The sequence below is a fragment of the Dendrobates tinctorius genome, unplaced genomic scaffold (genome assembly GCF_039654945.1).
Source record: "Dendrobates tinctorius isolate UK_male_01 unplaced genomic scaffold, ASM3965494v1 ptg000011l, whole genome shotgun sequence".
In the NCBI taxonomy this organism is placed as follows: domain Eukaryota; kingdom Metazoa; phylum Chordata; class Amphibia; order Anura; family Dendrobatidae; genus Dendrobates; species Dendrobates tinctorius.
This window is the reverse complement of record NW_027361679.1, coordinates 33,791,248-33,817,770: the sequence shown is the minus strand read 5'-3', so window position 1 is coordinate 33,817,770 and position 26,523 is coordinate 33,791,248. Positions and strand designations below refer to the sequence as shown.

Genomic DNA, 26,523 nt, shown 5'->3' with positions numbered 1-26,523 from the left:
GCAAGGCCTCACAGATACAACTCATCCCTCACGCGCAAGGCCTCACAGATACAACTCATCCCTCACGCGCAAGGCCTCACAGATACAACTCATCCCTCACGCGCAAGGCCTCACAGATACAACTCATCCCTCACGCGCAAGGCCTCACAGATACAACTCATCCCTCACGCGCAAGGCCTCACAGATACAACTCATCCCTCACGCGCAAGGCCTCACAGATACAACTCATCCCTCACGCGCAAGGCCTCACAGATACAACTCATCCCTCACGCGCAAGGCCTCACAGATACAACTCATCCCTCACGCGCAAGGCCTCACAGATACAACTCATCCCTCACGCGCAAGGCCTCACAGATACAACTCATCCCTCACGCGCAAGGCCTCACAGATACAACTCATCCCTCACGCGCAAGGCCTCACAGATACAACTCATCCCTCACGCGCAAGGCCTCATAGCTACAATTCATCCCCCACACACAAGGCCTCACAGCACTGACAGGAAGAGCAGAACGTGAAATCATGGCTGCCAGAGCGCAGCAATAGAAAAGTGAAAACAAGTGCTCTTGCCACAGAGGAAAAAATGGCTGTTGCCCCAATGGTAAATGAAGGCCGCAGTTTGTGTCCGTGGGATGCAGCACACACCCGGACCTATTGTCATCGTGGGTTGTTTTGTCTTTACTAATCATTGTTTGTGGTCAATAAAGTTTCACGTGAAGAAACCTGTGACTAGCGTCCAAGTCCACGAGATAGCACCGCCCTCATACGCGGTGACGTCAGGGGGCGTGTCATCGCTTTACAGTACGCCTGTGGGGCACATCCGCACGCGAAGGCTGCTGGGTTCAGATTCACGGAGGCCGCGTAATTGACGGAACGCTGCGTCACTCTGGTGACGTCACGGCACGACAGCATATTCCCCGCCCTGCTGTTGACGCCTCCCGTAACCCGAGGGTGAGCACAACAATAACAACGTGTTTGTATCGGCAGTCGGGGCGCCTCCTGGTTGTGGGGATAGCGGCCGCGTCACCGGCTCTGGTCGAGGTGAGTGCGACACTGGATCTCTGGCAGTGGGGAGGCCATTGTGTGCTCGGTGCCGACTGCGCCTCCCGGGGGGGAGCTCGGGCTGTGTCCGCGGCCGTTACTGGACGTTACCTGGCGCTGTGCTGAGGCCTATGTGCCGCCTGCAGTAGTGATCACTGGTGGGGTATAGGGTCCTGAGGAGCTGGGTGCAGGGAGCCACATCAGTGCTGTAGTATGGAGTGAGCTCGGGCTGAGACCTATGTCCGATTGCTGAGAGCCCCCAAGTACCAGAGCGGAGACCCCACTGCCCCCATACATGTCTATAGACTGAGATCTGCTCTCCATGAGGGGCGCCTCTCCGGACCCCTGCCATCAGGTCACCGGCTTTTGTGGGATCGGGAATCTGTCAGCAGGATTTTACCTCCCAAACTGTCTGATTGCCGCTCTGTGACATGACAGTCCAGTAAAAGCGTTATACGGCCAGTCCGTGCCTGCGCTGTTGAGAAATCAGCGCTGGAATCTGTAAATGAGGCTGAAGTACTGTCTGGAGCCTCTGTCACTCCAGCTCTGTTCCCGTTCAGTGTCGCCATCTCCTGCTTGACTGACAGCCTCTATGTTGTGTGACTTCAGGTAAAGAATCTGTCAAACAGGAGGAGGGACTGGGTGGGGGATAGAGCTGGAGTGACACGGGCTCCAGATCTACAAATAGATCCTCAGCCTCATTTGCAAATCAATTTGATTGCTGATTTCCCAGGAATGGAGGAGTGGACTGCCCATGTGGCTGTATTGCTGGGCTTGTCTTTGTAGGAACTTTATGCACATATGAATTGTTTGCGGGTGAACCCGGCTGAAAGAGTCCGTTTTAAAGATGTGTGCAGCAGCTGTGTTCTGTGCCATCTGCCGACAAGCATGGAGGGATGGTGAGACAGTTGCTAAGGCCGCCATTCAACAGGTCCATGTTGTCTTACTTATGCAGAATATGACACGGGCATGAAATGAGGCGGTTGGCTAGGCGGGTCAGACAGTGGCTCTCCTCTCCCAGTATGAGATCGGGCAGAAGAGAGCAGCTAACCATAGACTGTACAAATAAGGTAACGGTTAGGAAGTAGTTTTAGCAGGCGAGTATAAAAGGTCATTAAGTAAGTATGATGTGCTTTATGAATAGGGACCTGAAAGGGGAGTGAAGTAGTAGTCAGTTGGAATATGAAGCGGAGAGCTTTGCTTACTTGTGTATGGTCAGCCTTAGACGTCCTTTCCTGTAAACGGGGTGGGGGGGGGGGGGAGTGCAAAAGTTGTGGGTTGACTCTTAAGCCCCCGTCCCCCTTTAGATAGCTCCAAAAATTAAAGGCACTGGGTATTTTTCTTCCACAAAAATTATTTTTACACTGGAAAATTAGCAATGTTTTGGCCACGTAGGGCCTTTGTCAAGCCAAGAAAAAAGTGCTTGACCAAGGCCCTGTGCTGCCAAAACGTTGCTAACTTTCCTGTGTGTACACTGGTGTTAATAAACACACTTATGTGCATGGAAAATACCCCGTGCCTTGAATTTTTGGACAACCTAGTGGATGTGCTGTACCAAGACTGTTGATTTGGGCTATCATTTGGCCAGCAGCCATCTCACCCTACCCTCCCATACACAGGAGCAATGAGGGAGCCAGTGCCAGACTCCTCTTGCTCCAGCTTCTTTCTCTCTGTGGCTCCTTATCTCCCTAGATATCATCTGCCATGTCTCCATACACCTTTGTCTGTCGGATGAGCCCGGCAGCTTCGGCCAACGTTGGCCTATTGTGCATGGGGGCTTCACAATAAATACTATGTTGGTGTTTCTACACCTACAGAGCAGTGTGAACGTGGGTATGGTGGAAACGGCTGTGCATGTGTCTCCTTCACGCTCGTCGGCTGCGCGACTACTTGCCATTAATTGTGACTACAATTTACAGAAATAGACGACTGAACTTGTGCATTTGAATCATTTTTATTGCGTTTTTGTGGAAAATGTGTCAAGTTTCCTGTTCTGTGACCTTGGGGGAGAAAACAAAACACTACAATTCAGGCATGATTGGATTGCAGCTATTCTCTATGTTACCGCATTCCCTTGTAGAAATATCCCTGGGACTGAAGCTATACCTTTTAGTGATGTCAATAGACCTGTGACGGGGATGTGTGTATGGAGGGATTGACATTTGCTAGTTTTTGCATCTTTTTTTTTTTTTTTATCTTGCTGCTACAGTATTCACATAATTGAGGTACAAAACCTGCATTTTTCTTTTTGCTCCAAGAATTTGTAGCATTCCCTCATAATTGCCATTATCCCTTGAGAAGTTTTCATCCCATTTAAAAGCAGAGATTACCAGTGACAGCAGGCTGCATGGAGAGGCAGCTGGGCCACCAAGAATGGCAACAACCCGCACTGGAATGTGGCCTCAACAGTTCTGATAGGTGGCTGTTGGCTGAGCAATGCTTCGGACGATCATTCGGCCTGCAGCCATCTCTCCCATACACTGGAGCACTTGTTTGGCTTGAGCACTCCTGTGTTCTTTCCGAGAGGGTTGTCACCAGATGTGTGTGCCGGCAACTTGACTCCAGGAGACTGTGTGATCTGCAGAGTGAAATTGGACATGCCAGATCAATGTTTTCTTTGACAGTGAGGCTATGTGCATACGTAGATTTTGGTCCTGTGGATTTGTAAAGACCTGCGGATTAGCCTGCGGTTTCACACCTCTACAATGGAGAAGATGTGAAACCGCAGCGGAATCTGCACAAAGAATTGACATGCTGCGGATTGTAACGTGCAGCAAATCCGCAGCATGTGCACAGCGTTTTTGATTTTACCATTGCAAACAATGGTACTGTACAACGCAGCTAAATCTGCTGCGGACCCGCAGAGCCTGAAATGCTGCGGATCCGCAGCAGAATCCGCACCGTGTGCACATAGCCTGAATTGTCCTGCAATCCCTTACACTTTACAATCCCTTAAGGGCCTGTCACACTAAGCGATATCACTAGCAATATCACTATAACGTCACTGGTTTTTGTGACATTATAGCGATATTGCTAGCGATATCGCTATGTCTGATGCTTACCTCTGACCGCTCCCCCGCTGGTTATTGCTGATCGCGCGAGAACGTCCAGGACCGTTTCTCGTCGTCAGCTTCCTGCTGGTGCTTCCTGCTGTGACGACGAGCGACGCGTGGACGCGGGCGGGAGGACGTCAGGATCGCCGCGTCTGACAGGTAAGAAGCGACCCCCGACCCCTGCGATGTCGCTGGTGAGATCTGCCTGTGTGGCAGCTCACTAGCGACCACTTAGCGATGTACCCGCGATCCTTACCGCGTCATATCGCTCGTCGGGATCACTGGTACATCGCTAAGTGTGACAGTACCTTACACTCAAGTTACCTACAGCCATAAGAGCTTCTTATCAGAATTTCTCCAAGGCAGGACTATGGAGTATGAAGTTCACAGGCAAACTGCTTTCATGTTTGATAGGGCGATGGCTGTTCGGCCACATTCACACATCTCCTCTGTGGGCTCTTTCTGAGAAATCCAAGCCTAAATATCTTGTGAACATACCCTTGTATCCTGGCTCAAGATCCTTTGACAAAGCCGAAGAATCCGGTTGATGGCTGCTTTACAAACCCTGAAGACGAATTTGATGGCCATAGCCGACTTTGTACCACATGTGCTCTGTTCCTTGAGGGCTGACGTTTCAGGTTATAGTGTATTAGCCTGATTGGGATTACTGTCGGGGAAGATCGTAGGTGTCTGCCTCATGATCTATGTATTGGGTCATAAACTACAGTTTTGATGATCTAGAAACTTATTTGTGGATTATGTTCAGTAAAGTTTAGCAAGGTAATATGATTATTAAACTACCTGAGGATGGGACGGGCTGTAAACTTTGACAAATAGTGCAAAGGTTAAAGGCGCACTAAACCTTTAGTCTGTTCCTGTTGTCACTGTATGGTTGAATCTTGTTCTATGTGTGTGACGGCAGTCACTATTTCCACTAAGGAAAGCCAAAGTCATCCTCGTAGCAGCCTGAAGCATATCTCTCCTAGTGATCACTAGGTTATTTTAGAAGTATTTATTCCTCTGCAGATTTACTAGTGCAGATTTTCACCCCAAAATTTTCTTTTATGTATTGCACCATATTAATTATGCTTCAGACATATTTTCGGACACACTTGATCAGCATGGGCTACTAGTTAATCATTGCCTGTATTGGGGCCTCATATAGTTTTGTTCCTTCCATAGGCTAGAATCCAGTCCCAACTCCTCGCGCCTTCTGGTGGAGTAAGGGTATGTGCACACGTTTCGGTTTCGTCTGCGAATTTTTCTGCATTGAATCTGCAGAATCCGCAGGTCAAAATGCCTGTGTTTTACCTGCGGATTTAGTGCGGATTTGGTCTGCGTTTTTACACCTGCGGATTCCTATAATGGAAGAGGTATAAACACGCCGCAGAATCCGCACAAAGAATTAATATGCTGCGGAAAATAAACCCCTGCGTTTCCGTGCAGAATTTTTGTTTTCCATAGGATAACATGGTATTGTACACCGCATGGAAAACTGCTGCTGATCTGCAGGACCAAATCCGCCACGGATCCGAAGACGAATCCGCAACATGTGCACATACCCTAAGATTTGTGGCATGTTGCATAAAGGCACTTGTCACATGTTCCTGATTCATCCCCTCATCAAGATCTGCGTGAGCAACGTCGATCTCAATGAATCCGAGCCCATTTCTTTTTAGACTACCGGGTGGCCCAAAAGTAGTTACCGATACATGGTTGAACAAATTAAATGTATCCCAACTGATTATGTGGGGAAATATACATATACACAGGAAAAGTTTATTTGCATTTTATTACATTGTTAATTCCATTTTCATTTGTTAAACACTGTTTAATCTCATAAGTGTGCAAAATCTCTTCCACCTATGTTGCAACAGGCATATACTTATTTTTTGGCTACAGAGTCATTTAAATTCCTTTTTGTATCATTGTGCTCTTTGGGTGGGGAGAAGGCCTAGATAAAAGTAAAATGAACAAAAAAAACGTAAAGGCCATCCCACCACATCACTGTGACCCTATTTGAGATGGTCCTAACCTCTAGTATTAAAACCTTACCGTATGTCAAATGACGTAAATGTGAATAAGGGGCGAGCAGGACCGAGACCCAGACTAATGGAAACCCGGCCATGTGGAGCTGTATAAACGTAATGTCCAGCTCAAAGAAAAGTGTGCAAAATCTCTTCCACCTATGTTACAGCAGGCATATACACTGTGTTCCAAATTATTATGCAGAAAATATTTCCTCATATTTTCTCTAAATTACGGTACCTATATGAATTGCAGTCATTGTTATTTTCCAGTCATCTAATATTCTAGTTTAATTGCAATGTTTTTGAACAAACTGTCTATGAAAACAGTATATTTTTATAAATAAGAAACACTCAAAATGCATGTTCCAAATTATTATGCACAGCAGAGTTTTCAACCTTTTCATTTTTATTTTGAACAAAAAAAATGGTCAATTGTGAAATTATAAGCATTATCAGCATATTACAAAATGAAATCAAACAGTTTTCAAGTCAAAACTTTATTCTAGGTGATGTTACATTTGCACATAGGACCCCTTGTTCGAAAGAAGCTTCTGAACTCTCTCGTCCATTGAATTTGTCAGTTTTTGGCTGGTTTGTGCTTCAATTGTTTTGCATGTGGACAGAATACCCTCCCCGAGCTGTTGCTTAGATGTCAACTGCCTCCCGCCATCATAGACACTCCTTTTGATGATGCTCCAGAGGTTCTCAATGGGGTTGAGGTCAGGGGAAGATGGTGGTCAGGGGAAGATGGTGGCCACACCATAAGTTTGTCCTCTTTTATGCCCATAGCAGCCAGAGATGCAGATGTGTTATTTGCAGCATGAGACGGTGCATTATCATGCATGAAAATGATCTTGCTGCGGAAAGCACGGTTCTTCCTCTTGAACCATGGCAGGAAGTGCTGTTTTAGAAACTCCACATAGATTATGCAGTTCATCTTTACCCCTTCAGGGATCCTAAAGGGGCCGACAATCTCTCTCCCCATGATTCCAGCCCAAAACATTACTCCCACCTCCTCCTTGTTGGCGCCTTAGCCATGTTTTCATGGGGTGTCCATCAACCAGCCATCCTCTACTCCATCCATCTGGACCATCGAACGTTGCACGGCACTCATCGGTGAACAAAACAGTTTGGAAGTCAGTCTTCATGTATCGTTTGGCCCACTGGAGCCGTTTCTGCTTGTGTGCAGTGGATAGAGGTGGTCGACAGGATGGCTTACGCACAGCTGCAAACCTCTGAAGGACCCTGCATCTTGTTCGGGGGATGTTGGAGGCACCAGCAGCTTCAAAAACTTGTCTGCTGCTATGACAAGGCATTTTTGCAGCTGCTCTTTTAACCTGATGCAATTGCCTGTTGGAAAGAGTCCTCAATTTTTCCTTATCAGCATGCACACATGTGTGCTGGGAATCAGCTACATACTACTTGATTGTGCGATGATCACGATGAAGTGTCTTGGCAATGTTGATTGTAGTCATGCCTTGACCTAAATACTCCACAATTTGTTGCTTCTCAGCAGCCGACACATCCTTTTTCATTCCCATTTAGGCAAAAAATGTAGGCTGCTTAATAATGTGGAACAGCCTTCTTAAGTAGTCTTGCCTTTATTTGGACACACCTGCCAAACTAATTTGCACAGGTATCTGCAATTGCTTTCAGTGATATAAAGAGCCCTGACACACATCACCATCAATGAATTTAAATGACAAAAAAAAATTCTAACCTTATCACTCCTAAACTCTTTTTTGCATAATATTTTGGAACACAGTTTATTTACTTTTTGGCCACCTTGTAATTGGGCATCTTTTTGTAGTAAAGGTTGTAATTTCCATGCAGCTCCCCTACAAAAAGATGCCCGATTACAATCCATATTTCCTGTGTTTTGGGCAGCCCCCAAATTTAAGAAGCATCATTGTCAGAATCTCCCTGTCCTCCCCAACAGTTGCAGGAACCTTTCCTTGCAACCATAAAAAATGTAAAACCTGTCCATTTACAATGACCACGGACAAGATAAAGATCTCCAACTCACATCAGGACTACAAGATCCCAGGTACTTTCAGCTGCATCACATCTAATGTGGTATACTTAATTATTTGTACTAAATGTCCAACTGGGGGTCTGTATGTGGGGGAGATCGAGCAAAAACTGAGAACAAGGATGAATTCTCATCGTCACACAATAAGAGAAAAAAAGAATGGCTCTACCTGTGGCAAAACATTTTTGTATCCCCGGTCATAGCATGATGGACATTAAATTACTTGTATTAAAAGGTAACTTCAAGTCTCAGAGAGAGAAGAGTCTGGGAGTATAAATTTGACAACTTTTGACACACTCCGTGCAGGGATGAATGTGTCGCATGGATTTATGTCTTTTTACATCAATTAAGGAATTTGCTCTTCAGACCTTCTGGGGTCATCACACAACACAGAACCAGTCCCCAATCAGAGGACAATAAAACTTTCACACTACTTACCTATGAACTGTTCCAATATTTGTTTATCCCTCTCCCATAATGACAATTCTGCTTCAGTCACTTGTCTTATCTATTGCGTCATTTCTGTGCTGTTTTGTGTATAAATATGTGATTCTTCAGATGTTGTATTAGTCTAGCCTGATGAAGAGACCTGAGTAGTCTCGAAAGCTTGTAATGTGTTACCATCTTTTCAGTTAGCCATTAAAAGGTATCAACTACTGAGGACTCTCAATTCTAAATATTCTTCTAGAAAATGTAAACATTTGCCCAAGTTTAGTTGCTCTTTAAAGGGTTGTTAGCAGCCAATCAATTTGACTTTTTTTTTTTCTTCTTAAATATAAATGAATTCTACTGAGTTATTTCTATGGGTAACTCCTTCACTTTTAACAATACTAATGCAAGGGAAATCTCTCAACTCTTTGCTCAGCATTGTGAACTTTAGGTCTAATCTGGTAGGTGCTAGTAACAAATGCAGTTTTTATCACATTTATGTCGTATTGTCACACTTTTTTATGTATGTTCATCTTTTACAACTTTATTTTCTTTTATTCATTGCAGTATATCCTTTTCTGTACCAAAGAAATGGTGATGGAGAAGCCAAGTCCCCTTCTTGTAGGGCGGGAGTTTGTGAGACAGTACTACACGCTTTTAAATAAAGCACCAGACTTTCTGCACAGGTAAAGCTTGTGATTTCATAACACGTCACTATAGCTGGCTTTACAGGGACCTTGTCATCCGATTCATTATGCCCAAACCAGGCCTGTGGAGTCGGTAAGCCAAACCTCCAACTCCTCAATTTCCCTGACTCACTATTGAGCATGTGCAGTTAGGTCCATATATACCGTATTTTTCCGACCATAAGACGCACTTTTTTCCCCCAAATTTTGGGGGGAAGTGCGGAATGCGTCTTATGGTCGCAATATACTAACCTTCCGGGGCTCTGCGGTGCAGTGGTGGCAGCGGGCGGGGCTCTGCGGTGCAGTAGTGGCAGCAGGACGAGATCTGAACCTGCGCATGCGTCGTCCCCGGACCGGCGGCCATCTTCCCGGCGTCCATGCTTCCGGGCTGCGAGGAAATGCCGGAGGAGCCGCCGCCCCTGCACCGGATCACAGCCCGCCGCCACCCTCACCCCGCAGAGCCCACCTGCCCCAGCGCAGCTGCCCCAGCACAGCCCACTTGCCCCAGCGCAGCTGCCCCAGCACAACCAACCTGCCCCAGCACAGAGCCGCCACCGCACGAGCCTGGACCACTGAAATGACCCCTGTGACTACTTCTCCACCTGTGCCGGATCCCTTCCCAGGTAAGCTGAATTCGGACTGTAAGACGGAGCCCCACTTGACACACTATTATTTTCCCTATTTTCCTTCTGAAAATTGGGGTGCGTCTTATGGTCCGGTGCGTCTTATAGTCCGAAAAATATGATATTTGGACAGAGACAACATTTTTCTAATTTTTCGTTCTAGACAAAACAATTCAGATGCAGTTGAAGTTCAGACTTTCAGCTTTCATTTGAGGGTATCACATTAAAATTGGATGAAGGGTTTAGGAGTTTCAGCTCCTTAACATGTTCCACCCTGTTTTTAAAGGGACCAAAAGTAATTGGACAGATTAAATAATATGTTCATTTCCAGTACTTGGTTGAAAACCCTTTGTTGGCAATGACTGCCTGAAGTCTTGAACTCATGGACATCACCAGACGCTGTGTTTCCTCCTTGTTGATGCTCTGCCAGGCCTTCACTGCGGTGGCTTTCAGTTGCTGTTTGTTTGTGGCCTTTCTGTCTGAAGTTTAGTCTTTAACAAGTGAAATGCATGCTCAATTGGGTTGAGATCAGGTGACTGACTTGGCCATTCAAGAATATTCCACTTCTTTGCTTTAATAAACTCCTGGGTTGCTTTGGCTTTGTTTTGGGTCATTGTCCATCTGTAGTGTGAAACGACGACCAATCAGTTTGGCTGCATTTGGCTGGATCTGAGCACACAGTATGGCTCTGAATACCTCAGAATTCATTCAGCTGCTTCTGTCCTGTGTCACATCATCAATAAACACTAGTGACCCAGTGCCACTGGCAGCCATGCATGCCCAAGCCATCACACTGCCTCCGCCGTGTTTTACAGATGACGTGGTATGCTTTGGATCATGAGCTGTACCACGCCTTCGCCATACTTTTTTTCTTTCCGTCATTCTGGTAGAGGTTGATCTTGATTTCATCTGTCCAAAGAATGTTCTTCCAGAACTGTGCTGGCTTTTTTTAGATGTTTTTACATCAGACCCACCTGTTCCGACAAGCCTACAGCCTGCAATGATCCTCGGTCTACTCAATCACAGCAAGACCTGCTCTACCCTCTCCTACTGTATCCTCACCCATCCCTGTAGACTGTGAGCCCTCGCAGGCAGGGCCCCCTCTCCTTATGTACTTGTGTGTCCCTTGTCTTACACATGTTTATTATACTTGTCTATATTTCCCCTTTTCACATGTAAAGCGCCATGGAATAAATGGTGCTATATAAATGCATAATAATAATAATATTATATGTGTTTTAGCAAAGTCCAGTCTAGCCTTTTTATTCTTGATGCTTATGAGTGGCTTGCACCGTGCAGTGAACCCTCTGTATTTACTTTCATGCAGTCTTCTCTTTATGGTAGATTTGGCTATTGATACGCCTACCTCCTGGAGAGTGTTGTTCACTTGGTTGGCTGTTGTGAAGGGGTTTCTCTTCACCATGGAGATTATTCTGCGATCATCCACCACTGTTGTCTTCCGTGAGCGCCCAGATCTTTTTGCATTGATGAGTTCACCAGTGCTTGCTTTCTTTCTCAGGATGTACCAAACTGTAGATTTTGCCACTACTAATGTTGTAGCAATTTCTCGGATGGATTTTTTCTGTTTTGCAGCTTAAGAATGGCTTGTTTCACCTGCATGGAGAGCTCCTTTGACCGCATGTTTCCTTCACAGCAAAACCTTCCAAATGCAAGCACCACACCTCAAATCAACTCCAGGCCTTTTATCTGCTTAATTGAGAATGACATAACGAAGGGATTGCCCACACCTGTCCATGAAATAGCCTTGGAGTCAATTGTCCAATTACTTTTGGTCCCTTTAAAAACAGGGTGGCACATGTTAAGGAGCTGAAACTCTTAAACCCTTCATCCAATTTTAATGTGGATACCCTCAAATGAAAGCTGAAAGTCTGAACTTCAACTGCATCTGAATTGTTTTGTTTAAAATTCATTGTGGTAATGTCTAGAACCAAAATTAGAAAAATGTTGTCTCTGTCCAAATATATATGGACCTAAAAGGCAGCACAGATTCATCTCACCTAAAAGCCCAGATCCTTCGATCAGGAACAGACATATTATAGGACCTTTCATAACTTTCCCAAATTCTTCTGAAAACATTTACAGCACATACTGCATTGTACCGCTGTACCCAATTTATTATATATTTTAGGAGTCTGTCCATTTTATACTGACTCCACTCTCCCTCCCTTGTATATGTGGCTCCGCTCCCACTCTCCCTCCCTTGTATATGTGGCTCCGCTCCCACTCTCCCTCCCTTGTATATGTGGCTCCGCTCCCACTCTCCCTCCCTTGTATATATGGCTCCGCTCCCACTCTCCCTCCCTTGTATATATGGCTCCGCTCCCACTCTCCCTCCCTTGTATATATGGCTCCGCTCCCACTCTCCCTCCCTTGTATATATGGCTCCGCTCCCACTCTCCCTCCCTTGTATATATGGCTCCGCTCCCACTCTCCCTCCCTTGTATATATGGCTCCGCTCCCACTCTCCCTCCCTTGTATATATGGCTCCGCTCCCACTCTCCCTCCCTTGTATATATGGCTCCGCTCCCACTCTCCCTCCCTTGTATATATGGCTTTGCTTCCACTCTCCCTCCCTTGTATATATGGCTTTGCTTCCACTCTCCCTCCCTTGTATATATGGCTCCGCTCCCACTCTTCCTCCCTTGTATATATGGCTCCGCTCGGCTCCCCCATCCTCCCCCATCATACTTACCCTCATGTCGCTGAACTTCCCTCCCTGCATCTCACGGCGCTTCAGCTTCTTCCTATGCGGAGCGGTCACGTGCTACCGCTCATTAAGGTGCATGAATATGGACGCCACGCCTATGGGAGAGGAGTGGCGTCCATATTCATGACCTTAAATGAGCGGTACACTTGACAGCTCAGCGCTGGATGAAGCCGCCGCGCCGACAGGGACCGCTATGCAGAGTGAGTATCAGCTTGCTACACAGCTGCCGGCTCCCCTTGTGTCCGCGGCCCGGCAAGTGCACTGCAACGGCCCGGTGCTGGGCCGCGGACCGGTGGTTGGGGACCCCTGCTTTAAAGGGTCAGCGGAGGACCATAGCTGGAGACCGAACTAGTCCGGTGCTGCCCCTGAACAACTCTTCCCAGCACTGTTACAGATGATTGTAGAAAAGACTAGTAAGTCATCTGCAGCAGTACTGGGGGCAGAGCTGAACTAGTTTGGTCCCTGGTTATCGTTCCTGCCCGCATATTTAAATTACTCTTTCTCTGAAATGCTGGAGCAATATATAGCTGCAATTGTGCAGGCAAGATCTGATTAATACTGCCCACAGTCTGGACATGAGCCGGGTGACAGGTTCCCTTTTAAAGTGGCTTTCCTGTGTCCAAGATCGCATCCTAATATGTAGTAGGTGTAGTAATAATTATATTAGCAAATGTCTCCAATTAGAAATGTAGTATAGTTCTTTTGATTCACTATGTCACTTACCCCATGTGCAGAGCATTGCTATAGCTTAGGTATCCATGGTTACGGCCACTGCTATAGTGACAGTGGTTGTAACCATGGATACCTAAGCTACTGCATTGCCCTGCACATGGGATAAGCGACATAGCGAATCAGGAGCGCTAATACTACATTTCTAATTGGAGGTGTTTTCTAATATTATGCCTACTACATATTGGGATGGGATCTTGTAGATGGGAATATCCCTTTTAAGGTTTCATCACATGTTGACTTAACACTGTGATGTTTTGATCTTGGTGTGCTATGTGATCTAAGTAAAGGCAAGGTCAATTGTTAAGTAAAACTGCTTACTTGCCTTTTTTCTGTCAGCAATTCTCTGGTTAAGGAAGCCTTTGTGATAAGGGTGACCTATTCGTAGTATTGGACAACTCTTTTGTCTTTTTCCAGGTTTTATGGAAGGAACTCCTCTTATGTGCATGGAGGATTGGATGCCAGTGGAAAGCCTCAAGAGGCGGTGTATGGTCAGGCGGTATGTGCAATTATTGCTGCAAGTCATCAGCACTTTGGTGTAAACATAAAGTTGCCTTGTTTCTGTCTGCCATGTAACACAGTCTTTACTCTGCAGTTTGTGGCTGATATGTTTATTATTCTGTAATTGCAGGAGATTCACAAGAAGGTGATGTCCCTTCAGTTCAGTGAATGTCGCACCAAGATCCGTCATGTTGATGCACATGCTACCTTGAGTGATGGAGTAGTTGTCCAAGTTATGGGGGAACTTTCCAACAATGGTCAGCCAATGCGGAAATTCATGCAGACCTTTGTCCTTGCTCCAGAAGTAAGTGTCTGTATTATGACCCACCCTTGTGCCGGTCTGTGTCAAGTAGCCATTTTTTAATAAATGGAGATTTACATTAAAAAAAAAAAAAAACTTACAAAAATTTGATTTTTTTTTTTTATGTGGACCTACAACCTTTAATTGTTTATGGTCACTCATTATTGTAGCGTGGATACTGATTTGATCATGTTTTTATATAGAATACAAATCAAATAAAACATGTACCATTGTAAAGCAACTACCTATCTATACCCCCCCAAGTCATTAGTTAGGGGTCTGACAGCTGACACCTCCACATTCTGCTGTTAACCGTTCCCCATGCCATTGGAAGTACCCAGTGTATAGAAATGTAATACCAGTGGCTGTTCTCGGATACCGCAGCTCAGCTCTTTTGGAAGTTGAACTACAGTACACAAAAAATGACCAGTGAACTCTCGAGAGCTGGGCTGTTCTTGCACTCTTGACTGTTGGCTGCACTGTGTGATTTTGACCAGTCCCTAACTTTACCTGCACATGAGAGTTCTTCTGGACTGCCGTCATGTGCCTTTAAAAAGAACCTGTCCTGTCCTTTTTTAGCATGTAAACTGTCCCCAGTGCATTGTTATTGATGCAATGTCCATCACTAACACATTTATTTCATTAAAAACGGTGGTCTAATCATGTGCAGAACAACACTTTATATAGTAAGATCGTACCTGCTCATTTAGTCATAGGGGTGTGCTTCAATTTTTTTCAGTTATGGTTTTCGCTGCCCATGCAATGTGAATGATGTTCCCACGGTTGCGCCAACGTCATTTGAGTCCGCTGTGCAAAATCTCTCACTTGTGCAGTGTATCGCGGAGCTGTGCTTGCCCGCGCGCTGTGATGGGCAGCTCCCTGCGCTTGAGTCTTGACGAGCGGCTCTGTCCACACAGTGAAGCTGGTACTACACACAGCTTCAGTGCTCACGCATGGGGAGCCGCTCATCACAGCTCATGCATTGCTCCTTGATCGACACTGCGCAAGTGCGGCTCCACGATACGTACTGTGCAATCACAGGATTTTTCAATGCTGATTTTGGTGACGTTGGCGCAACCCCGGGAACATAATCCAAATTGCGTACGCATCCCTAACACTGAATGAAATGAAGCACATCCCCTATGACTTAATGAGCAGTTGCGATCAATCTATATAAAGTACTTTTTGCACATGATTAGACCACTGTTAGTGATACACATTACATCACTAACAATGCACTGGGGATAGTTTACATGCTAAACATGACCGGTTCCCTTTAACACCTGCAGCTGTTAACCAGTTCAATTCCGTTATCCATTTGACAGCGGGATTTAATGCATGCCAGCTGGAAGTGTGTCACAAATCCCTCCCATCTGTGCCAATGTAATGTGATTGGGGGGCGCCAATGGGTTCTCATGACAGCTGGGGGTCTACAGAAGACCCCCGTGACTGTCACTGTGAATCTTCTATAAATGCTGGCACATGGCCAGCATTCATAGATTGTGGAGCACTTCTATTTATAGCACAGGTGATTAGATGATTGGAGCTTCAAGTCTCCATAGGAGACTGTTAAAGTAAAAAGTGGAAAAAAAAAAAAAAAAAAATTAAATATGAAAAAAAACACCAGTTCAAATCACTGCCCCATTAAAAATAAAACCATTAAAAAATATACACATTTGGTATCGCTGCGTACTGAAATGTCCGATCTATCAAAACATAAACTAAACTAATCAGATCGGTAAATGGCTAGCAAGAAAAAAAAAATTGAAATACCAGAATTACGTTTTGTTTTTTGTATTTACGGCTGCAGCAACATTGCAATAACAAAAGCGTTCAAAACATTAGATCTACCCCAAAATGGTGTCAAGAAAGAGGTCAGTTTGGCGCACAAAAAATAAGCCATCACCCAGCCTTAGATCTTGAAAAATGAAAATGCTACGGGTCTCGGAAAATGGCATCAAACACACACACTACTTTTTCATACAAATTTGTGAATTTATTTTTTCACCACTGAGACATTAAAATCACAAATGTTGTGCTCTCTGGAGCAACTAATGATGGTGAATGTGCTCATGCAGGATTTCTGCCACTTTTTGGGTCTCACTATGACCTTATTATGAGAGTGTGCACGCAACTTCTTTTACAGGTGGATTCAGCCTGAAAAAGCGCATCAAAAAATGAACATATTGCACAGCAATGTAAAAATGACATTGCTGTGTACATGTTCCTTCTATTGCTACTTATCTCAAACACTTCATGGTCTAGAAACTAATAAGCGGTGAAGGAAGAAGCATGTTCACTTCAACTTGACTCTACAATGGAAAGTACAGAACAAGGGCTCTTGTGGCGCAGCCGCCACAAAAATTGACTGCAAAATTGCTAGCGCAGCTGCCTCAGGAGAAACACTGCCACCGTTTTTCTGAAAAGTTTGGCGACTCTGCCAGCATATTCTTGGCTATGGACTCCACTGTTTCGGTGATGCGTAATCTCGGGTCATTCAGAATTTTAGATTTGGTGCTTACAGTGCGTATGTGTTGGGTTTGTGCCAGTCTTGACCACGATTCTGTGACTACTGTCTACAGATTCCTCTCTTTTTTTTTTTTTTTTTTTTTTTTTTTTTTTTTGAAGGGTCTGATTTGGCTGCTATGAGATACTTTGCTACTGCTTTGGACTTCAGAGGTTTCTGACTCTGTTAGGTGTCCTATTAGAAATGAAGGCTCCTTTTGCCTGGCTAGTTTCTAATTTAGAATGGTATAGAAATATGCTATTTTTGTGAGCATATACATTATTGTGAATTTACACTCTTTTGCTGTAGGGATCTGTTCCCAATAAGTTCTACGTCCACAATGACATCTTTCGCTATGAGGATGAAGTCTTTGGTGATTCTGAAGCAGAAATGGATGAAGGCAAGTGAATGGTTAATTGCTTATGGTAATATTTTGTCACCTCTTGTGGGAATGTTAATATGTTGGAGCTTTAATTATGATGTTCTTTTATTTAACTTTTAGAATCTGAAGAAGAAGTGGAGGAGGAACAGGAGGAGAGGCAGCCATCTCCAGAACCAGTGCAAGAGAATGCCAACAATTCTTATTATGATGCCCACCCAGTGGCGTAAGTCTATCTGTTCATTCCCTTTGTCAGCTGTTATAGACCGGGGGAATAATTAACATGCAATGGGTAAATCTTCATCTATTGCCAATTTTTGTCTGAGTTGCTCTATATTTCTTTTACCCGTCTTGTTTATAACAAAAAAGGGATTTATAACGTTCTATCTAAATATGGTGTTTTGTTTCTGCTTTCTCTATTTCATTTACTACTGTTAAGGCCCCGTCACACACAGCGAGATTGCTAGCGAGATTGCTGATTTTGTGATTCATCAGCGATCTCTCCAGTGAGATCGTTGTGTGTGACGGGGATCAGCTACCTGCAACCCTGCCGGGTATTGCTGATCATGCACGATCGTCCTGGGACATTTTTTTTGATAGTTGGTCTCCCGCTGGACGCTGGTTTCCAACGTAAACATCGGGTAACTAAGAGCCGCGTGGCTCTTGGCTACCTGCTGTTTACCCTAGATACCAGCGGGTATCCAAGAGCCGCGTGGCTTAGTTACCCGATGTTTACGTTGGATACCAGCATGCACACTGGTATCTAGGGTAAACAGCGGGTATCCAAGAGCAGCACGGCGCTTAGTTACCCGCTGTTTACATTGGAAACCAGCTTGCTGGTCCTGATCGCTGGAGGGGCTGTCTAACGATGTCCCAGCGATCCCAGCCATGTGGGATCGTTGGTGGGATCACAGGGACATCGTTATGTATAACGGGGCCTTTAGCGTTCCTTTTCAGGTTTATATGCATTTTGAGTTTTCGTCTTGCAACAAACGCCATCCCCCCCCCAATGAACTTATCATACGATAATTATGTTTGTATTGGTAATTTACTTTTTTTTTTTTTTTTTTCTTTTTTTCTTCTGACCTTTTGAACTCCTCCAGCAATGGGGTAGAAGAGTCCTTGGAGGAAACCATCAATGAGCCTGAGCCAGAACCAGAACCGGAGGTGAAGAATGAGGAAATCAAACCTGAGCAAGAAGAAAAGAACATAGAGGAACTTGAAGAAAAATCTCCAACGCCACCTCCTTCTGAGCCAGTAGCTCTACCACAGGAACCCCCTAAGGTTATCTTGACCTTTTAGATTCTTGCTTTTGTGATTGTAAAATAAATTACTGCACATTTGGCATTATCATGCGGTACTTGTTGTTTCTGCCACATCCATACTGAACTTACCTTTGGTAAGCTATTTAATAATTATAGTTTGTTTTAGCATACAAGCTTTAAAAAGAACCTGCCAGTCGCTTCATACTACCAAAATCTTGGGCCACATGAGAGCCTTTCTGCACGATTGCAGCCAGGTGTGTTTAACGTTTCAGAGAAAACTTACCGTATTTTGTGGACCATAAGACAGGAGGAAAATAAGAAACCCTTTTTTTTTTTTTATATAGTGGTACAACATTTACTGTCTGCTTTTACAGATTATAAGACTCGCCCCCATTTTTCTCCCCCCAAATTTGGGGCAAAAAGTGGTGGTTATAATCCGAAAAATACGGTACTTTGAAAAGCCATCTATAGGACTATTAGGAGAGGTGTGTCTTATCTGGTGCCGCCCCACCAGCTTCTCCTTGCTCCACTTGTTTTGATTAACACTTGTATTCCATGTGTGTGCATGGATTGACTGGATTGACCTGTCAGTCACTTGGAGCAGAGAAGCCAGAGCATTTCAGAAAAACCCAGTTCATCGAGCCAGCCGTGAACCATAGGAATAGATATGACTAGTCCACTGCCGACCCCAGCCGACTTCTCCCTGCTCCATTCTTGTTGATTAATATCTTCATTGTTTTTGCATAGGTGATTGACAGGTCTCCCACTAGGAGCTGCTCCTGTCATGAAGCCGGAGAATTTCAAAGTAGTTTGAGAACCCAGCCACGGGCCCATAATAATAGACACGACTAGTCCAGCGCCGTCCCCAGCCTGCTCTTTAAACTATGATTTCTCTGAAACCCTCCAGCAGCCAGGTTCTGATTTGTCGCCTGTGGTTTGGCAAGCATACATCGACTGACAAGTTCCCTTTAATGAGAACTTTTGCTTGCTCCAGCGCAATGCAGTGCAGTTTTTCATAATTTTAGTTTAGGACAGGTTTATGAAACACTAATTAGTAGTAGTAATCAGTACATTGCCGTAATGGTGGCCTGTAATAACCCAAGCTTGTCTGCACCAGTGGCCAGACCTACACTAATTGGTGTCATATAAATGGAACTGTCCCAAATGTAAAATGTTATTGCCTACATCCAAGCCTTCATAATATAATGGTAGATGAGAGAAATTCCTGTTATTTGAAGCTTTACGGCTCCATAACGTGGTGGCCTTTGGCTGAAGCAGTAGCTTTTCATCAGACTGCAATTTTACAATTTTTGTTACATATTTGGTTGTAGTAAATATAAATTGTTCCAGTGTTTTCTGAAGTATATTCATTAATATAGAGAAAGTGTGTTTTATTTCTTTCACTGATCGATGGCATTCAGTGTATAGTTTCCTAAGCTTCAGCATTCATCATTTTCTGTAGGCTTTTTCGTGGGCATTAGTGACCAGTAAAAACCTGCCTCCCAGTGGGACTGTCCCATCATCGGGAATACCACCCCATGTAATAAAAGCTCCTGCCTCACAGGTAATTTAACTGTGGCTGTTTGATTATGTACTTGGCCTGTTTTTAGACTTTTAACTGGCATAGGTTACGTTTTTTTATTTTTGTTTAAACTCTCAATTCCATTGTTGATGTGAGGTTGCATACACTTTAAAGAGGAAAAAAAACTACAGATATACAGCTTATATTATCTTTTATTCTATGGTTATTTGTAGACACGTACTGAAAGTAAACCCGAAACTCAAGTCCCACCTCCTCGTACAAGGGAACAGCGTCCACGGGAGCGCCCAACATTTCAACCAAGGGGCCCAAGATCAGGTAACTATAAAGCTTCAGAGCATACAGTATGTAGGTATAAGAACATTAGCTACATTGTTGCTAAACTTCCTTTGTTGGGTAATATGGAGTTAAAGAAAAGCTTTGCTGCATTTGCAAAACTGTATGCTTTTTCCCCAAATCGTTTTTGCAAGTTAACATTTGACAATTACATTTTATGAGGGTATGTTTCCTGTATATAAGGCATTGGAAGCAGAATTATGGGGCAATACCATAGCATTTGTGAAACATGGCAGCTTAAGTGAAGTTTTCAGTCTATCCCATCTCTAAGACTCTGTATACAATATTTTGACCATTTACACTTTTGTAAAAGTCTGTCAGCAGGTTTTTGCTATTTAATCTGAGAGTAGCATAACGTAAGGGAAGAGTGCCTGATTCCAGCGATGTATCACTTAGATTACTGGGTGAAACAGTTCTGACACAATCGGAGTTCTTAGGTGCAGCATTAATCAGAAAGCTGAGCTTTATTTCTTGTGCATCGGCATTCACGCTGTTTGCACGGCTGTTGCTAACACTTGGATCTATATTTCAATTACTTCTATATGTACATGATGCGATTCTGCAGCGACTTATGTTATGTTTCTGTGCTACTACACAAGGACTGCCATTTTTTGCCTGTTCATTGTACATGACTGGTATTATGTACTGATTTCCACTAATCAGAGATTAATTTTTGATACTACACAGAAATATATCTTTATGTACAATATCACTGGTCTCTTGTATGGTCTCCAGTATGACACGGCTTTTTCGCCCTATTTTGGGTGATTGTATACAGTCATGTTTGACTTTTCAAGTGTTTTTTAATATTCTGCTGTAGTTTGCATTAGTAAATTTACTGCAATAGCTTCTGGAGATTCCCCCCCCCGCTTACAGCATGTTCTTTCTTTCTTGCATGTAATACATTGTCTTCCACATGCTGTAGGTAATCCCGTATCTTTCAGTGGTGCCCTCTGCTTTCTCTTTTTTTTTTTTTTTTTTTTCTCCCATGCAGGGATTGCCTAATAAGCATGTGTTGAGGCTGTCGATCAGCGATAAAACATGCAGTCTCGGTAACTCAAACATATTTTTCGAGCACGCCAAAGTCACTCAGCACCTGAGCATACTCAGATAACACCTTATCCGAACACACTGTCTCATCACTACACACAGCCAAAAACTGACACCTCATTGAAATCTGTGTTTCAGCCCTTGTCTCCTAAACCTGCTGACAAGTTCCCTTTTTAAATGGTTGTTCAGGCAAAAAATAAAACTTTTCCTGGAAATTGGATTTAAACAAATCACAAACTAAAAAATACTTGCTTACTGCTATCTACCTGGAGCCAGCACAGGGAGTGGAGCTGTCACCTTTCCACCAGCCGAGGTTTTGGCTTGACTGTAGCAGTCAGGAGACTTGAGCAACACTTTTCATAGTCACTTGACCACTGCAGCCAATCGCAGGTCCAAATTGTCCCACAGCTGGTGGACTGTGACGTCTACACTTCCTGTTCTGGCACAGACCCATGGAGTGGCACGCACTGGATCCAGGTGAATGATGGAAGATTAGCATCAATTACTTTGCCACTCATTAACAGATCCACTCCCCAGGGTACTTTTTCTTTTTTTTTTTTTTTTTTTTTTTTTTTTTTTGTCCAAGCGCACATAGTATTTGTCTACTTATCTTGCATTGTATGCTAATTTGCTAAACTGTCAATCATGGCTCAACTATTCAACCCAAGCCCGAGAAGGGAAAGGGTGAGCGGTCAGCAACTCAAGTCACACTATTATTTAAGCTGTAGTAATAGGCAATTAATGTTATGTGGGGATCCTCTTTGCATGATCACAACAAATGAGATCTGCTTGTGTTGATAGGACGAAGTGACACCGAACAAGGGGATTCTGATAACCGCCGCATGTTCCGCTACCCTGATAGTCACCAGCTCTTCGTTGGTAACTTACCTCATGACATCGATGAAAGTGAACTGAAGGAATTTTTTATGAGTGAGTACATTTGGGTTGTTTTAATGCGAGAGGGAACCTCTGAATATAGCAAATACATAATTCTATATTATACCTGCTGTTCTGAATTATTGAGTCTCTGCTGATCTCTCATGATTGCTAGTACAATACAAGAATTGACATGATCATTGGGACAGTGTATGATTGCTTAGCAGCACAGTTTAAAGGGGTTGTCCACGTTTATCACAAACGTCTGTAGTTACTCTTTGGCTGCAAACTTGTGAATCCTCATAGAGCTCTGAAGATTCTCTTTAACCGGCGGCGAGACTGAGCGGTTATGTGACCGAAAATATGTGGTATGCATACTCCCTGCCACATTCCGACTAGACATTCACAGCTTTGTTTAAATACTAATGAATTGAGCATGGCTGGACGCATCTAGTCAGAACGTTGCCAGGAATATGTATATCACATACTAGTGGTCATATAACCGCTCAGCATCTGCGAATCCTCACGTAGACTTTTGTGATGCACCTGGACAAACCCTTTAACTCCTTATTGGACTGCAGTTTTATAACTGTTTGCTAATATCATTACCACTCATTGCTGGCTTCAATCTCCTTGCCTTCAGACAAACTGCATTCATCTGAAGTACGCGACAGCTGCTGCCCTTTTACTTGTTCCGGTTGTGTGTGATTTTTTTTTTTTTTCTGAAGGCAGGGAGAATGAAGCCGGAACTGATTGGTTGGCAGGGATTGCTTGACTGGAAGAGCCAGTACCGACACTTCTCGGTTGGCATCGGAGGTGGTTATAAGTGTTATTTTACAAGGGGTTAACATAGGGATTGGGAAAGGGTTGTCCGATTAGTGAACAACCCCATTAGGTTTTACGTGTCCTAATCCAGCAATGTGATTTTCATGAACTTCTCTAGGTTATGGAAATGTGATGGAGCTCCGCATTAATACCAAAGGTGTTGGAGGAAAACTTCCCAACTTTGGTTTTGTCGTGTTTGACGATTCTGAACCTGTTCAAAGGATTTTGCTTGCAAAAGTATGTATAACTGTATCAAAGGAATATCTGTGAGAACAAGAAAGTTGTCAGAAGTAAAACTACTGTTGTCTTTTTTGTTATTTTTCTTCTTTTCATTCTTGACTATACATGAAGGCATAATTTTAATTGTTTAGATTTCTGTGCATATGGACATTCAGTGCCCTCTGTTTACCATTAAGGCATAAGTTGGTGTATACTCCTGTCCTAGACTGAGTATAAAAGCATGACAAAGCAAGAACAGACTCTTATTGATCTTTTTTTTTTTTTTTTTTTCTTTTTTTTCCCATTTTTCTTCATACTACAGATTTTTTCATTTTTCTATAAGTTAGGCACTATCACATAGGGAAATGACTGTTTCCTGCCACACTAAATGGTCTTGACTGCTGCAAACCATTCCTGTGTGTAAAACAGTAATTTGACTTTTTTATTCATTTACCTTTTCTAGCCAATTATGTTCCGTGGTGAAGTTCGGCTGAATGTGGAAGAGAAGAAGACTCGAGCTGCCCGTGAAAGAGAAACTCGCGGTGGAGATGACCGCAGAGATCTACGTCGCAACGACCGAGGTGCAGGAGGACCACGTGGCATCATTGGTGGAGGCCTAATACGCGATCGGGATGGGAGAGGCCCTCCTCCTCGAGGTGGGATGGCACAAAAGATGAATACAGGAAGAGGAGCAGCATCCATGGAGGGCCGTTTCACTGGCCAACGTCGCTGAAAATCAGTCATTAACACAAAGTTCAACCCACAGTGGTACATTAATCGTCGTGTTTGCATTCTTGTTAATTTTTAGCTTTGGAATGTGACACAGCCTTTTTTTTTTTTTTTTTTTTTTCTCTCCCCGTTCTTCCCAAAAAGTTCTTTGATGTGGAAACATCTTTGTTTGCAGTTTTGAATTGAGATGACATTTCTTTTTACCGTTTTTCAACCAAAATTTAAAATGCTAATTTATGCATCCCGACTCCGTGACTGAGACGACCATTAGCACTGCAAGTATTTCCAAGGACACCGGAGGCCCATGTCCTAATAGCGCTCTGTTGCACATTGTGCAAGTATTATGGTTTCTTTATTGGAAACAAAAGTAGTGCAATGTGTCTCCCTTCCCCTTTAGTAACCTGTGACACTGAAGGAACAAACGGTTAATTACTCCAAACCTACCAACACAGAGTAACAGCTTGTGAGGTGATGGGCATTTGGCCTTCGGCCACAAAGAACCGGCGCTGTGTTTATCAAAAAGTCCTCAATTCCGAACTCGGCCCTAACCTGACTTCAGAGGGTTTGATCTGAAGTGGTCCAATGTTTCTTGCACTCACCCATCTGTGCTATAAGGCGGCAGGCTGCTGCCGTTAATCCAGCTTGCCTGGATTGCCCTTTTTTTCTTTTTTTTGTTCCCCCCCCCCAGCTCTGTACAGTGAAGCAACATAACAAAGTTTACTCAACTGTATTTAGTTCTCTGATAATGTAATAAGCATGATGGTGCCTTCTATGAATACATCATTCCAGTCCTTGCTGGTGATCTTGTACAGTGAATGATTTACTGTGCTGCAAAGCCAAACTGCTTCAGTACATTCAAGAATCTGCCTAACCAAACTGCAGTATATGTACATCAGTAGATTGAGGTTTTTTTTTTTTTTTTTTTTTTTTTTTTTTTAACTTTGTTTTCCACCATAACTACCATTGGTATCCAGTTACCAATAGTGAGGGGGGGCTACAGTGTGTATGAGAAGGACTAATGGTCATGTCTCTGAAGCCCTAACTGTAACTCCCGGAAGTGCATATTAAGTGGATAATCTGTAAATGGTGCCCTGCAATTGTCCAGTCGCACATTTCTGTTAAATGCTCCACATCCTATTGGACTTGGAAGCTGAGGAAATAAGTCCGTGCTCCTATAATCGACCAGCAGCTCTAAGTGTATGCACTTTATATTCTAATACAGGGTCATTTTCTTAACTACTGTTTATTTTTTCAACTTTTTAAATTCTTTTATTTTGCGCAATTCTTGAAGAAACTGTCCTGAAATGCCTTTCTCATAGACTAGGAGAATCTTATTTTTTTTTTTTTTAATGTTTTTTCCCCTTTTTGCTCCTCAATGTTTGATGCACAGATCTTCACGTGGAGATTGTGGGATTGACCAGTTTTGGGACAGCCACCTGCCTATAACCATACATTCCATTAACCAATCAATGTAGCAGAAGATGCCAACCCGGCGTAGTCCCTTTTCAGTGACTTTAAAGAAGAAAGTGTGAACACTTAAAGCTGCCTCTGGAAGCGCAGGAGACATTAACAATCCATATTGGCAAAAAAATGCACATGGAGTAACATGCTGCTTTTGACTTATGCAACTGTTTGCTGAGCCTCTCTAATGATTGTGATTGTGCACAAAAGGTATTTTTCCAATCCACTAGGCGAAATCAGACTCTTGCATATGTCAGGTTTGTGTTCGAGGTTTGTTTTTCTTTCTTTTTCTCCCTTTTTTTTTTTCTCTTTTACTTTTGTCACTTGAGGTCTTCTGTTTTTGATGGCAAGTCTTGCACTATTTCATACATGTCTGGGACACAGATTTCTCATGGTTATAATTTTATATATACATATATATATTTTGTGTTTATAAAAGGTTTTTACATTTGCAATCTGTTACCTGGAAGTATTGTACTTGAATTCCCTAGTATACAGTAAATCTTGGACTGGTTTTTACACTTCATTCCAATGTATCCATGGGAAATTTTGCCAGCAGTTCTTTTTGTTCCATTTTATTTGTTTTTATTTATCTTTTTTGCTTCGGCTTGTTTGTTTTATTTTGTTTGTTTTTTTGTTCTTGGTACTTTTTTTTTTTTTTTAATTGTTGAATCCCTGTCACAACCAGAACTGTCTAATGGCAAGTAGAACAGAACTGAGAAAAACATACTGTACTAGAGGAGCATCAGAGCCATTAAGCTTTCAAGTCTGCTTCATATTTGAATACCTTGAATAAACCTTATACATCTGAAATGTTTACTTGGTGACTGTTCACCTACTTTACTGTGTACATTTAAGTGTCACTGTCTTAATCTCTCTGTAAATGTACCTCATCCAACATGGCCACCTATTCCCTTTCAGTGTATCGGGCAGTTGGTTTATTGTAGTAACCAATCATCATTGCACTTCTGTTTCAGCACAATTGGCGTAGTATGATTACCTAGCTGTAGAGGACAGTGGTGAATTTAATATTTTTTTTCTTCGTTTTTACATCTTTATTGCTGTAATGTGTTAAACATTATGCCAGTAGAACCTAGTCCTTTCGGATTGTGTTTTTACTTAAGTTTCCATATTTTGAATGTGTTGAAACTAAAACATTTGACAATAAACTACTGATGTCTACAGCA

At 43.4% G+C, this 26,523-nt stretch overlaps 1 protein-coding gene across 3 annotated transcripts; it reads left to right on the top strand.

The window, feature by feature from the left end:
- Positions 1-816: 816 nt before the first annotated feature.
- Positions 817-26,523, top strand: G3BP2 (G3BP stress granule assembly factor 2). Of its 3 annotated transcripts, none has more exons than XM_073590679.1 (12): positions 817-948; positions 9,150-9,268; positions 13,766-13,847; positions 13,980-14,153; positions 16,966-17,056; positions 17,159-17,261; positions 18,139-18,319; positions 19,763-19,864; positions 20,056-20,158; positions 22,028-22,156; positions 23,046-23,164; positions 23,610-26,523. In XM_073590679.1, exons 2-12 carry the CDS (start codon positions 9,174-9,176, stop codon positions 23,877-23,879), a joined length of 1,449 nt encoding a protein of 482 aa, XP_073446780.1. In that variant the 5' UTR covers positions 817-948; positions 9,150-9,173; the 3' UTR covers positions 23,880-26,523. The 3 variants fall into 3 exon arrangements, with proteins under 3 accessions (XP_073446780.1, XP_073446775.1, XP_073446785.1); XM_073590674.1 differs by having other exon boundaries at positions 907-1,038; XM_073590684.1 differs by lacking the exon at positions 19,763-19,864 and having other exon boundaries at positions 907-1,038.